Here is a 15,294-nt window from a genome sequence, read left to right as displayed (position 1 = left end):
GACTGGGAAGACTACGCAGTGGAGGAAGCGTGTGAAAGAGCAACATTGGACAATTAAGGAGGTAGTGGTCATTAAACGTTCCAGAAACCTTTGGGTGTGCATGCTTGTTTTTATCAGGATGCAGGAAAAAGTCAGAGCAAAGTCAAGTTGATAAATTGAGTCTGTTTGTGTTCACACAAGTCACTGTTCTGAGTAAAGTCTGACATTTTTGGACTTTTGTGCATGTGTGAAAGGGGCTCAAATGCGCAACTCTGCTCCCTGCTCTACTCCCCTATTTATCGGTGTATTCCCATTATTAAAGATCCTTTTGTTTCCATCACTGGACCATCTGGGAATACTTTTACAAGCCCACTGATGCCCCTCATTTCACTGCCCTGCAGTCAGTGTGTTTTTGATTGAAGAACCTGAACTTTCTGCATATTTTCTCCTCTAATAATTGAAACATTGAGGTGTGGCAAGAGAAAAAAAAACACAGAGTGATTTCCTGTTTGAGGGGAAATTTACGAGGTGTGCACACACTACATCATCCTGCTCTGTCTGGGGATGAGAGTGGGAGGAGTGGGAGATCAGACCCTGCACTAATTTTAACCCTGCAGGAGATGGCAGGGCGAGGTGGAGGAAGAAAAGTATTTGCTCCGTGTACAGCAAGCCACCACATGAAATGAAGAGGAACAGGAAAAGAACTAAGTGTCAGCCATAGGTGGAGAGAGTCATTTGATATGATATCTGGACATGGCAGACTGAGCTGCAGGGGCTGCTATCAGCCCCAACTGGATGAGGCTTTGTGTCCTGAGTCTTTGGAGGTTGATGGATGTAGGTTTTAGGGTTTTCAGTGTAGGAATAACTGTAAATCCCCTACAGATGCAGAGGGCTCTTAAAACTGTGTTCCTTGGAGCTTGTTTCTGGAAACATTGATGTTTGTCAGTGTTGGGGTCAGCTGGTTTCAGGCTAAAGCGTATGGAAACTAAACTCCTGGTGTGAGGGAGTAAAGGATGATGTCAGGTTGATGGAGGTATGCAGTCTGCCCGCTGTTTGCTAATCTCACAGCCCACTTGGCTGCTCTTTATGGCGGATGGTGTCCTATTCTGTGTTTCAGGACAGGACCGGTCGGAGCTGGTTCTTAGTGGTCCAGCAGCAGCAGCAGCAGTCAACCTGAGTTTCCACTTGAAGCAGCAGTCCCTCTTCCTTCTTTCATTTCTCTGTTCTGCCCTCCGACAGACTCGGCCCAGCTTCCTCTTTTTGCACTGCGCCGTGGCGTGATGCTGTGTTCTCTCACAGATCTCTTTGTCACTGCTCTGTCTGCCTTTTCCATTTCCATTCGCACCCCTCAGCACACTCCCTGATTCAAACTGACGTGTGAAATCACATGATGGCATCACAGGGGAAACTTATGACTAAGCAACTTTCTAAACTTGTAAGCAAGAGTTTATCACAAAAAGTGCTAAATCGACAGTTTAGGTGCACAAGCAACAAGAAAATTCCTGGTTTCATTTTATTCTGGGTCCCTTGATGTGAAGCGTTCACAGTACACGCTCTTTGTCCAAAAACATTCATCAGTCTGACCCAAACCAGATCAAATCACAGCTCAACAGGTTTCAACCAGTTAGTAAGAGAACACAGATAAAAACAGGTTTTACAGTCATAAAGGAGTCCGAAAGGGTTCACTCAGGTTCACTAAGTTCTCACAACGACCAGGTTCCTCTGAGGAAGTGCTGAACCAAACAAAAGGTCTAATAAAACTTATTGGACATCAAACAGTCACCAAGGTTAGCATCCATCCTAACCCATGCTAGCTGTTGCCTTAATGGAGCTATTAAGTTGTCAGGAAGGTTGTTCTGACTTAAAATTTGCCTCCTTATATTTTCATCAATTTTCATCTCTGTCCTTGTTTTGAAAGCACTTCTCCTGAAACTCTCTGTGTCTGACATCAACCCTTTTTTTTGCCTTTCAAAGAGACACCTAGCTGTAACAACTTTTTAAGGGCGTTAGCAGCACGAGTGTTCAGATTTTTTTTCCTGTTTGGCTTCATGTAGTGTGAATGCTGCTGGTCCCAACAGTGGACCAGGCCATGAACGCGTCAGGCCATATGAAATTGTTTTGTAGGCCATGAGTTTGAGATCCCTGTTCTGAAGGGTAACACTAATAAATAAATGCTCACATACCTATATTGAATCCTTAAAGTAAACAAGTAGCAATAGCAATTTAATGGCTAAGCTATAGTTGACATAAAAACAGTGTTTGAGGACAGCAGAGACAATCACAAAATCATGCTAATGTTTTGGACGTATGAAGCTAACCACAGTCTGTATCTTAGCTGCTTGGTAGAATGCTAATATTTGCTAATTACGCAGTTGTGTTTACTGACTAATGTGTTTTAAATATCCTTTCCTGTTCTTCTAAAGCTAATCCAGTGAGCACTTTAATTGCTCCAGGATATTTGGCAGTGGTCCAGGAGCTTTGCAGATTGTTTAAGTGTTTCCAGATAAGCTTAAACATAGTGTTTTCCAATCAGAATTTCTCTTTAATCCTTTACGTCCAAGATTTTTTTTGGTAAAGGTTTAGAAAGTCAGCTTGAGTCTTACATAAAATGTGGTGCTGAGTCATGACAAATAGAACACTGAGTCACCTAGATACTGCTCAAACAAACCCTGAAATGCTCATCCACTTATTGACAAAACCCCCTCCCTGCACCTGCTTTTAACCGAACCCAGCCACCGAACCATGATCTCTTATCTCCAGGTGACTGCTCTGACGCCAACACAGACCTTTAGTAGCTGTCCAAACACTGAGCCCATCTGTGTGTGTGTGTGTGTACCCTTCACCTGTCTGCACAGATACACTCTGACCATCCATCCAACAAAAGGCCTATTCACAGGAGGAGCAACAGCAAAGTAGTTGGTAGGCATTATTATTGTAAAGAGGTGTCCACACAAAGGCCTGCTCTCAGTCTGTCCTCTCAGCACTGATCTCCAGAGATGCATACAAATAAAGTGTTCACTCTTAATGCAGGTGAGATTAGGACACAAGCAGAGGAGATTAGCAGAGTACATTTTTAATGAGGAAGAAAAGGGTAGATGAGGAAATGAGGTGAAGTTTTAAGAACAAATGGTACAACATACTCTCATACCGTGACCTCGGCCGGCAGCACATTCCTGTGATGGTCAGGAAAACAAGCAGACAGTGTGGCTCTGAGGGAAATCTTGGTTTTAACTCCTGAAAGCCTCTGCTAGATGTTTTGTAAGGCTGAAATTAAACGAGATGCTCTTTTCTGTGCTGCTGAAGCTAATGAAGCCTGAAGCGTGTTTTCTGTTCAGACTTGTTTCAGGCTAACGTTCATCATGGCTGTTATCCCCACATGGCTGTTATCTGCTTGTTGTGTGACTGTTAGCGCCTGAAGCTATAACACAAAACCTTCTTTGTCCTCTGCCGTTTAGCAGTCATAAACTCACCTGTCTGTTTCACTGATCTGTTTCTGACTTCAGGTATGAAAACACTGTTATCTGCCCACATCAAACATGACAGCTGCTCCTCCCATCAGCACACACTCCAGCTCTGAACTCATGTTACTGCACTTATTAATCCCCTCCTCTTCTTCTCCTGCTCTCATTATTAGCAGACCAAACTGGTTTGTGGCGTGTTTTTGGGAAACATTGGTCTTAGCAGCTGACTGTGACTCAGACCTATTAACCCAGAAAAGCTCCAGAGTGGCGTAACTGCTTGGCATAACAAGGAATAGACTTGGTTCTTATTCTGGTTTGAACTCACTCCAGCACAAACACCGACGGTTGAGTTTTTCTTCCTTGCGTTGTTGTTCACGTGATTTTGGGTTTTCCCTGACTCATCCATGTACTTGTAGGAAATCTTGCCAGCAGCATCAGTGCTGCTTCAAATGAACCTGTTTTCCAGAGTGAATCAACAAGTCAGGGAAACAGAGAGGAGGTGAACAACAGAGAGGTTATTAATTCACACACACACTGAGACTGCACTGCTCCTCTCTGTGCTCATGGGAAATTAAAGTTTTCAGGCTATGACAAATGGACTGTGTTTTCAATGTTGTTGGAAGCTGATGAGATGAAACTTTAAGATAAAGAGAAAATTGAAGTTTTGTAACTGTCCTGGTATTCAGTCATGTAACAGAGCCTGACAAACAGAACCTCAGTCAGTTTGGTAAGATGTTTATTTAAATGCTGAAATGTCCTAAAAAGAACATTAAAGTCTGGGATGGGTGTATTAAAACTTAAATTTTAGAAAGTGTTTGTCTTGTTGTCAAGAAAATCTGACCTATTAAACATATTATAAACCACATTTACCTGAGACTTCAAGGAAAATGTCTGAATTGAAGATATTAAAAGGGCTAATCTGTTTGTGCTAATATTGACTCCAACCCACGTGCAGCAGTTATTCTGCAGTGGTCTGTTCAAACTTGAGAGTCTATCAATAAAATGAAGAGTGAGGTTACGTTAGCTCTGATTGGTAGATGACTGGCAGGACATGACCAGGATTCACTAACATTACACATTACAGACATGTCTCAGAGCACCGGGCTGCCAGCTGAGCTAAATATAGACAGCTACTAAACTACATACAAACTGACAGTGTTAGCTTGTTGTCACGTTAGCCTACAGATGTGTCAGGGCACAGGGCTGCCAATAGCACTACATACAGCCTGCTAAAACATTTGCTTAATGTCATCTTTCAAACCATAGCGCTATGTAACTGTACTGATAAATACCTTACTTCGGTGTGTTGTAGCCAGTAAAAAGTTGTCTGGGACAAAGAAAATTTGTTTCGATCTGATCTCCATTTTATTCCAAAACAAACACAAACCTTGTTAAACGTTTGGCAAATACATTCTCTTGAGTTCAACTATGAAATGAAATGAAATGAAATGAAATGAAATGAATGAAATTAAATGAATGAAATGAAAAACACTTTATTTATCCCAAAGGGAAATTCAGGATTGTAGTAGTCCAGATCATGTTCAATAATAATAATAATAATAAGGATAATTAATTCTGGACTTTGTTCATGAGGCTGATGGCGGCTGGCAGGAATGATCTTCTGTACCTCTCAGTCTTACGTCGGACCTGGGGAAGCCTCTCACTGAACACACTCTTCTGTCTCATCACCGTGTTGTGGAGAGGGTGTGAAGAGTCCTCCATTATCTTCATCAGCTTGTGCACTAGTGTTTTTTGGACTATCAGCTCCAGCGGCTCCAGAGTTACTCAAAGCACAGAAGCAGCTTTCTTGATCAGTTTGTTGATTCTCTTCAAGTCTCTGGTTCTGATGCTGCTGCCCCAGCAGGTCGCTGCGAAGCTGATTTCACTTTCAACAACAGACTTATAGAAGATGTGCAACATTTTGGTACAGACGTTGAAAGATCTCAGCTTCCTTAAGAAGTAGAGTCTGCTCAGACCTTTCTAGTAGACGTGCTCAGAGTTGCATTTCCACTCAAGTCTATTGTCCAGCTGAACTCCAAGGTACTTGTATTCCTCCACCACCTCCACCTCCTCTCCTAGGATGGAAACACATCTATGTGTATTCTTGTTCCTCTTGAAGTCAACAATCATCTCTTTTGTTTTGTTGGTATTCAAGATGAGATGATTGTTACTGCACCATTTCACAAACCGACCAACCAGTTCTCTGTACTCTGCTTCCTGTCCATCACTGATACACCCAATAACTGCAGAGTCATCAGAGTATTTCTGCAGATGACATGACTCAGAGTTGTACTGGAAGTCTGAGGTGTACAACGTGAAGAGGAATGGTGAAAGTACAGTTCCTTGTGGTGTTCCAGTGCTGACCACCTTCTCAGACACACAGCTACTCAGTCTCACAAACTGTGGTCTGTTTGTGAGGTAGTCATAAATCCAGGTGGCTATGGAGGTATCCACCTGGAATCCATGGAGCTTCTCACAAAGCAGAGCTGGCTGAATTGTATTAAAGGTGCTTGAGAAGTCAAAGAACATGACCCTCAAAGTGCTGCCTGACTGGTCCAGATGAGAGTGGGCTCTCTGAAGCAGGCAGATGATGGCGTCTTCAACCCCAAGCCCATTAAGATATGCAAGCTGTAATTGGTCTAGAAAGGTGTTCACCTGCTTGTTGAGGTGAGCCAGTAGGAGTCTCTCCAGGACTTTCATGATGTGAGATGTCAGGGCAACTGGTCTGTAGTCATTTGGTTTAGCAGGTTGTGGTTTTTTAGGCAGTGGAACAAGGCAGGATGTTTTCCACAGCACCAGAATTCTTTTCTGACTCAGGCTGGTGTTGAACAGGTGCTGAAGAATCGGATATAACTGTTTCGAGCAGGTCTTGAGAACTCTGGGACTGACACCATCTGGACCTGCTGCCTTGTTCTGGTTCAGTTTCTCCAGTTGTTTCTTGACTTGATTGCAGGAGAAAGACAAAGTGGAGGAGGAGTCAGCGAAGGTTTCAGGAAGTCCTGATTTGGATGGAGATGAGACTTTATCCATGTCCTGTGAAATGATAACACATCTATCTGAACCTCTCAGTTGACTCCTACTCTGGAAGCTTCCTCTGACCTGCTTTATTTGGTCATTGCATCCACATCTTCTGGCTAAAAAGCTGTAAAAGTCTATGAAAAAAAAAAAAGCTTCATTAGCTGCTTTTGAACTGCATTATGGGAAGTGTAGGCATGGGGTTTAACCAAAGAAGTGTAGTTATTATTAATTGGTTTTATCAGAATGATCTTAGCAGGAACCACCTTTGGTGTTATGATGTCTGTTTACATCCCTACATTCAGCCTCCGTGTATGAATATAAATGTATAGATCCTCAGCTGAATGAAGCGTCCCTCAGACGGATCATCACACGAACTCTGAACATTGAACCTCTATCAGAGCTGTTTTCAGCTCTGTCAATGCAGCTTGTCTTCTGCTGGAGAAAGTGGGTCAGAGCAGTTATTAGAGTGCATCCTGGTGTTTGTAGCTTTGACACACATTGACAGGGGCTGGTTGATGCAGCTCATTTATTAGACTGTGCTGTTAAATTTCTCCAACATGGACATAAAAGCTCAAGGCTTTACTGTGTGTACAGCTCGTCTCCATAGCACACCCTAACAAAACTGACATGTAAGAGTGAATCACATGTTCCTCTGCCAATGTTTCCTCAGCATGTTGAGAGCATGTGCTGAAGTTTGGACAAATGATGAGCCATCATGACCACACAGCAGAGTCAGAGGAAGTGACAGAGGAAGAGTGAGGGGAGTCTGAACCTGCTGACTCTGCTTAGCTATCATCATGACCACATCCTCCTCTCCTCCACGCCACCCCCTGCTGTCGTCAGTCACAACTGGATTCTCCTGCTACACAAAACAGGAAAAGGAGCGCTTGTTATTTCAGCCATTTTTTTTGGCTTCACCTTTGCTCTAATTAATCTGAGGAGTGACGTTTTTGTGGGTTGAAGGGGTTCAAGCATCTGCCTAACAAGCTGCTCCCCTGCTGTGAACACAGCGGTCAAACTCATGGACAAATGAGGACAAAACCAGAGGGGGATTCTGGGATTAGTTTGACCCAGATTAACACACACCTTGACTGAACTCTGTCATCACAACTTCTCCTCCATGACTTGAAGGATGATCGGTGGATGTTGCTCACGCTGAGGCTTTCTGGGGTTGTTTTCCTGCTCATTGACTCTGACTTTTTAAGGAGACCGCTCACAGTATGAAGTTGGCAAGCGAAGAAAAACATGTGCTCTCGTCTTGCAGGTTCTTATGCAAGACTCTCTGGCTTTTGTCTCTCTGCTGTGCTTCAAAAACAATGTGGAAAACACACTGCTGCAGACAGTGCAGGCTGTGCTTGTGATGACAGGCCTATCAGGAGCTGATAACAGAGCAGCAGGGAGCAGCGGCCTTTTAGGAGCAATTTGGTACATTTTTAACATTTATTTGTCCCTGTGACATAATTTATTATTAAAAAAGAGAGAGAAGGATGGATTTTTGTTCACAGGAGAAGATGGCTTCATTCAGCAAATTAAATAAAGTTGTAATTCAGTCTAACAGTTCTCAACTGCTGCATACACAGACTATACTCCATCTCACGCTGACATACGCCACCTTTCCTCAACAATAGCCAGTGTTGAACAAATGCAAGTTCAGGATTGACAGTTAAGGATAACATATACGAACTAGGCACAGGATTTTCATTGATAAAATGAGAAACAAGGTCAACAAATGGACAAAACTTGACTTAAAGACAGGAATATCTGGGTAGTGTTTGCAAACCTGGCCTGCAGGGGCTTTGCAGTTATTCAGGACTCTGTACGGCTAAGTTACTCCAGAGCGCACAACAATCCAATCTGCCTTTCAGACTGTATATTCTCTTTTAACTCTTTTTGTGAAAGGGAATAAAGACCAATAAATAGAAGAAAACAGCAGAAATGCACATATACCTTTCAGAGGGGGAAAAACAAACAGACCTGACTCATTGCATCTGTAAATGGACAGCTTTTGCTCCGCTTCAAACCCTCGCTGAATGTTGTCAGACCTTTTTTTTCGCCTTGGCTTCATCCCAAATCAGATGTTTTTCAAGTGATATTTTCAGAGTTAAACCTTCATGTATGTATAGTAGACAGAGTAGGAAACAGGGTCAGAGTGTGGAGTGGCAGACTAAAAAAGGGCTCACACTCAGGCCTAACTGGGGTCAGCTTGAAGGACTAGCCTTGCAGGGTGTGTGATGTAACTGCCAGGCCGCACCAGCGCCCTAATCTTGATTCCAATTTAACGATCCAGAGGATGAAAAGTGCTCTGAATCAGTGGGAGCAGTTACAATAATGCACACTTGATTCAAAGTAAAGCCACAAACTCCCTCCAGTCCCATCAGACACAGGTGCTGACATGCAGAGCTACAGACAAAGCCTGAGAAACATGGCAATTATCCTCTACATGAATCCTGAACATCCTCATGTCACTGTCACCAATATCATCTTAATCACCAAACCGCTAAGGGTTGATTTATGTATTCATCAACCTTAACCAGGCCGCTCTCATTGCCCAAGACAGCTCCAAAAACAAAGAGACACAGACTGACCACTGAGCATCACTTAAACCCCTTTCCCCAATTTCTGTCCCAGCTTTTGGGGTGTAGGGCATGAAAAAGGTCATGGGACCACATCGATTTCTAAACTTTCTCCAAACTAGAGTCAGAGTCTGAAGGTCAGACGTGCTGGTCTTCTTCTTGGAGACGGTTTCTTCATCAGGCCTCTGTTCTGTACACCCCAACAGAAACTCTCACCCAGTCAGTGAGCCTGCGCGTTTTGTCTGAGGATCACTGATTCCTCTGCTTCAGGATCATGGAGTTTCTCTGTGAAAAAAAAAAGATTCAGGTGGAACTGAACCCACTGGTTAGGATCCAGCCTACACATCGTACTTTAAGGAGAATGCTGTTGTGTTAAAGTTCTTTGTTCTTCTGTCCACAGCTCCCCAACATGTTTGGAGACCTGAGGTCGACATTCATTTCTCTGATGATCGGCTCCTATGCCTCCTCTGCCGTCACTTTCCCTGGCATCAAGGTAAGGTGATACATACGTCACCTGATCTTCATTTTTAATCCTCCATGGTCTAAAAAACCTCCAACAGGATAAAAAACAGCAGAATGGGTTATTGATTCTCCATTTGGACCTGTCTGTTTGGGTGCTGTCTGTCTGCCTGCAGGTGATCTACGACCTAGGTGCCACCTTCATCTCCATCCTGCTGGTCTGGGCCGCCTGCGCCTGCCTCGTCTTCTTCAACTGCTTCATCAACTGGCCTCTGGAGCCTTTCCCAGGCCCAGAGGACATGGACTTCACGTAAGACACATACCTGCTCCAGCACACACAGTCACACACAGTCACACACAGTCACACACACACACTGAAACACACACACTCAGACACACACACTCAGACACACAGGACAAACATTTCTGTAGCCTGCAGCTACCATTGTCAACATGCTGTTATAATGCTATTAGCTAACCTCAGGATATACCGGCTGCAGATGGCTTCAGAGTGAGCCTTGACAGTCTGCATTCTCCACAGAGATTACTGCATTACAACACACACACACACACACACACACACACACACACACACACACACACACACACACACACACACACACACACACACACACACACACACATGCAGCCACACACACATGCAGCTCAGGCTCTCCCCCAGTAAATCCCAGAGTAATGCAGCAGAGGCCCCGGTGAGCCTGAAGACAGGAAAACCCTAAAGACCATAAACCAGCTTGCACTCCTCTGAGCCACCTGGGTCAAGTTCTTTAAAAGTTCAACCTGCAGAAGATCAAGAAATATCTGTTTTCTATCCAGAAACATATTATCCTCTCTGCTCTGCTCTCAGTTTTCCAAGAAAGTTTGAACTGTAGCAGTTACATCAAGAAACTGACTTTAAAGGAAGACCAATCTGGATTATCAGAGCTCAGATTACACACACCACAAACTTTGTGTAGAGGAAGCACCAGGAACCACACTGGGACAAACCCTGTGTCACTGAAACAACTAGAAAAATAATTCCACCCCAAAAAAATCCAGCCCGAACCTTGTCCTCTGCAAAATCACACTACCAGATTTAGAAATTTGACTCTATTTAATCTAATCAGATTATATTAGAACATATCAGCCATCACTCCTTCTCTGTCACTCCCCTTTGTAAGTCATCACTCTCCCACCTTCCTCTCTCTTTGTCATCTCCAAAGAGTGAAGATCAAGTTCAGCTGGCTGGGTTTCGACCACAAGATCACAGGGAAGCAGTTTTACCGCCAGGTGACCACTGTGGGGCGCCGCCTCAGTGTGGGTCACTCCATAAAGCGCGAGCATCAGCAGCAGAAAGACCTGGCGACGCAGGAGGCCAACAAGCTGTGCCTGTCCACCGTGGACTTGGAGGTGAAGAGCCAGGCCCAGGAGGAGAGTGAGTATAAGACTGAGATCCAGCTTTAATGCTTCAGATCTTCATGAGGGTGTGGGGAGAGGAAAACTCCAGGCTGATACTTAGACAATCTGTGCTGTCTTTTCCGCAACCCTCCATCTTTCTATCAGTCAGTCTGTCAACAAAACATTTCAGCTCTTTGCACACATGCATTCACATTGTCCAGAGTTTTTCTTCCTTCTCAGTTTAGAGTTTTCTTGGTCAGATGGTTGGGATCTTAACAGGCATGACATGGCTTAGCAAAAAGGACACTGCAGGAGTAATTTTCAGAGATATCCGAGATCGTAAAAGAGCGCCATCAGCTCTACGGCCAACAAAACATATTCACAGGATCAGTGGATGGGTAAACGGTGGTGTGGTGAGCAGACAGGAGTTTAAAGCAGCTTGAGCATCATTGTGCTAACCAACCTGCACACGGTGACTGCTGCACCACGCCAACATCAGGGCTCATTTTCAGGAGCTCACTCCATGTCTTAAACCAAACTAGAGCAGATTATTGTGCAGAAGCTCGTACACAACTCAACTTTATTTATACTGCACATTTCATACACAAAAAGCATGGAGCTCAAAGTGCTTTACAACCACAGAGGAGTCAGCATCGAGTAAAAACAGAAATCAGTGAAAATTTCGACTCAACAGTTTGGATTCATGTATAACTAAAAGACAGGTGAAGAGTTTAGGTCTGTGGTTTTTTAAACTCAGAGGGCTCTGAGCTCTATGCTCGACATTTCGCAACATAAAACCAGGAAACTCTCTTTGCATGTTGGGATTTTTTAAACAGAAAGCCCAGGAACTGGAGCAGTTCTCTGCCGGATGGTGCATAATGCTGTCCAACATGACACTGATGGGAAAAGACGTGTGGTGCTATTTCATCCTTTGTCCCTCACGTGCCTGATTCAGGAGCTCCATGTATCACAAACTCTTCACACCAGATCTCCAGAGACTGGTTGACGCTAGGAGGTCACAGACATCAGACCTACAGGCCTGACCTACATCTATACACTACAGTCATTAGGAATGTACAGACCCTCTTAAATACCTCTGCTCGACATCTACACTAACCCTGGGTACCCCACACCTCCAGGCCTCCTCAGGCCCTACTGACTCCTCCACCCTGAGGTCAGGATCTCCCCGTGGGGGGGGATTTAGTAGCTCTGCTCTGCCTCTTTGGTACCAAATGGACCGTGGAATCGGTTTGGATCCCATTCTTAGAAAGCTGCTCAGCGGGTGTGAGGCATGGCGGCAGGAAACCCTGAAAAGCATTGTTGTGGGTTCATTGGCGTGGGTCATGAGTTTAGTTCGGATTCCCAAGGTACCAAAAAAAGAGCTGCATGATTTACATCAGTCAGGAATTAGGGAGGAATCCCACAAACAGAGCGTGTTCATCCTTGATTTCTCATACTGTCTCCTGAGGTGTGACAGACTTTATTAAAAGATCAAAGAGAAAACATGACAGAGCCTGTGTGTGTTACCGTGCTGCCTTTCAGAGCAGCTCTTGTGTGTGTTTCATGCAGATTCATTCAATTACTTATTATCTGTTAGTGATAATGAAACACTGATTCCCTCCAAGCCTGACCTGCTCCCTAACTTTCCCCTCACTGAGCGTCAGGTAGTACCTATGATCCCCATCTGCTCCATCTGTGCTCAGCCGCTTCATTGCTTTGTCCAGTGCTTCACCATATGGGTAGTTGTGTCCAATTTCCATCTCTATTACGGCTTTGATTAATCATCAACCTTTTCATGGAGCTGAGCTTTTCTCCGAGTTGTTGAGCCACTCGGCTCCTCACGCAGGAATAGACGTGTTACTGTGGCAGCGAGAGGCTTGGGAGGATATTTAGAGGACAGTGTTTTCTCCGTGAGCTAACAGTGAGTTCAACACACACCAGGAGGCACAGTGGAGGAGTTTTCCACCAAAGAGAATAAGAAGTTAAAAGAGACTAAAGAAAAAGCAGCTGCTGCTTCACCTGCAGGTCCTGAAGGCTTGAATAGAGGATTTACACTGCGTGTGTTATAATTTTTTTTTTTTTTACTGTAGGAGAGGTTTAAACACCAAATAAGATCACCCTGATTCAGATCATCAACAGGTTTAATCAGCTCTGCTCCTAAAAACTGCTGCACCACTTTGAAATGATGCAATTCAATTGAATTTGCAGACATTTTCAGTTTGCCTTAAAAATAAGGTCTCATTATTACCAAATGTAATCAGGGTGTTTTTATATTTTTTTTTATCATTATTATTATTATTGTAAGGGCTTCATTTGCATCAAAATCTCATCTCATTGTAACTCATGTTGTCAATTTCTCATTAAAAAGCTCTTCATCTGTATTTCTTTTCAAAGGGTGTCATCCATAAAACTCTGGATGACACCCCTGAATATATTAAGTGAACATTTCTAACAACATGTTTGGCTGAGGATGTGAAAGAAACATGTTTCTGTCCAAGTATCTGTTTTAAATGTGACCCACTCTCACGCCTCAGCTGTCTGTGGTATTAAAGCCCCCCCTTGTTGTTTGTCATTTCTTCTGCAGCTCAGTCCTTCATGAAGAGCATCCTCAGCCCCATTTTCCTTCTCAGCCTCATCACCATGTGTGTGACTCAGCTGCGCCTCATCTTCTACATGGGAGCCATGAACACCATCCTGGAGTCTCTGACGGACGGAGACCTCAGCACAGGTGTGTGTGTGTGTGTGTGTGTGTGTGTGTGTGTGTGTGTGTGTGTGTGTGTGTGTGTGTGTGTGTGTGTGTGTGTGTGTGTGTGCATTCAGTACCATCTAATCTCAGAGCCTGCTGCTCTGGATCTCAAACTGTCCTTGTTTGTTTCTGTTTCCTAACGTCTAACAAACATCTCAGCTGCTCTCTGCTCAGCTAACCTGCAGCGTTGTGCATGCTCTCTTTTTCTCTCTTGTGCTGCCTCTCTGACGCTCTTACAGTGGAGAGGATGGAAGTGGGTAAGAGACTTCAGGCTTTCCTTACAAAGATTTAACGTCTTCCTGTCAGCCTTTCTCCTCAGCTCTCTGTTGGCTAACATTTCTATGGGTTAGAGTCTTTATAGTGTTTATCAGAGCAGATTAAATGGCTGGATCATGAGAACAGACTAAAACAGTAAAACATGACAAACATGAAATGCAGACAATGAGAGGGATTCCTAACCCTCTATGGTACCTTATTGCCCTCCAGCAACATACCCGTTTTTTGGCCTTTTACACTCACACAATACATCCTACTTGTCATGAAATACTTTAAAGAAAGAGAAAAGACCTTGAGTAATAATAGCAGTGTTTGAGTATGTCATGTGACCCTCTGGAGGTCCTCAAAACTGTCCAATTACTTTTTTATCGGGGCCTCTCTCAGTCTAGAAAAAAATATGTTCGTATTAATAGACAAGTAAAACTGAATCTCTAAAGGTTTAATTTACTTTATTTGCTAATTAATGAATGGAATCATGTAAAAAAGCAAATGTTGCCCCAAATGAAACACTGTTCCATTACAGATTGACCATAACAACATTTCTGTTACTGCCTTTGGGTTTACATCCTGTTCAAAAACAAACTGGTCTTGAAATTGCATTTGTACCTGAACTTTTATAACCTAGATACAGTTGATGTCAGTTTTAGTAAAGTTCAGACTCACACTGTAGGCCCTGGTCTACTAGAGTAAACTTTGTGAGCCTTCTTTACAGAGTACAGGCTCATATCCTCATTATCCTCATCCACATTTTTCCCACAATGAAAGGTCTGTCTCCTGGAAGCCACAGAAGTGAAGTCTTTTAAATAGTTCACGTAAAGTTTGATAGAATATGTTCAGACTCCTTGACCCATTTATTTCAATGGTGTTCAATGTTCCTCAATGGTACAGTGTTGCATGCAGGCAACCTTCAGACACGAAATCTTATACAGAGTTATTTTTTTCATTTGTTACACTCTTTTTGGCATGCATTGTAAACTATTAAGGCCATCAAGTGTTGTTCATGTGTTTTTAAAAGAATGTGTTGAAATATAAATAAATAACTCTTTTTTCCATTACTGACCATTATGGTACAGTGTTGCCTCAAGGCAACAAACCCCAAAAATATTTTTAAAATATATTTTTTGAAAATTTCTTTAGATTATGTTTATTTAAGCTATTTTATGACAAAAAACACTTTAAACATTTTTTTTCTAACTGGAATCACTATGTGTACCATAAAGGGTCAAAGAAAAAATTAAACCATTAATCCAGGAGCATATAAAAATGAGTCTTCCTCTGTGCTGTCTCTTAGTGAGTGTCTACACATCCATCTTCGGCGTGCTCCAGCTTCTGTGTCTGGTCACCTCTCCTGTCATTGGCTACGTCATGGACTGGAGGCTCAAGG

The 15,294-nt window shown here is 43.3% G+C and overlaps 1 protein-coding gene across 2 annotated transcripts in view; it reads left to right on the top strand.

Annotated features, from left to right (window-relative positions):
• LOC141797678 (large neutral amino acids transporter small subunit 4-like) overlaps positions 1 to 15,294 on the top strand; it is a 38,464-nt gene that overhangs the window by 13,386 nt on the left and 9,784 nt on the right. Inside the window, exons 6-11 of one of the 2 annotated variants that reach the window (XM_074679291.1) lie at positions 9,432 to 9,524; positions 9,667 to 9,800; positions 10,714 to 10,925; positions 13,473 to 13,616; positions 13,874 to 13,891; positions 15,202 to 15,294. The exon at positions 15,202 to 15,294 is cut by the window's right edge and continues 34 nt beyond it. In XM_074679291.1, the coding sequence (XP_074535392.1) occupies positions 9,432 to 9,524; positions 9,667 to 9,800; positions 10,714 to 10,925; positions 13,473 to 13,616; positions 13,874 to 13,891; positions 15,202 to 15,294 (694 nt within the window). The remainder of the gene's footprint in view (positions 1 to 9,431; positions 9,525 to 9,666; positions 9,801 to 10,713; positions 10,926 to 13,472; positions 13,617 to 13,873; positions 13,892 to 15,201) is intronic. The other variant, XM_074679292.1, reaches the window with a different exon arrangement.

This window comes from Halichoeres trimaculatus, unplaced genomic scaffold (assembly GCF_033239565.1).
Source record: "Halichoeres trimaculatus isolate MK-OKI-2021-1 unplaced genomic scaffold, fHalTri1.1 fHalTri1_scaffold_9, whole genome shotgun sequence".
In the NCBI taxonomy this organism is placed as follows: Eukaryota; Metazoa; Chordata; class Actinopteri; order Labriformes; family Labridae; genus Halichoeres; species Halichoeres trimaculatus.
Note: the sequence above shows the minus strand (reverse complement) of the source record. Positions and strands in the feature narration are given on the sequence as shown.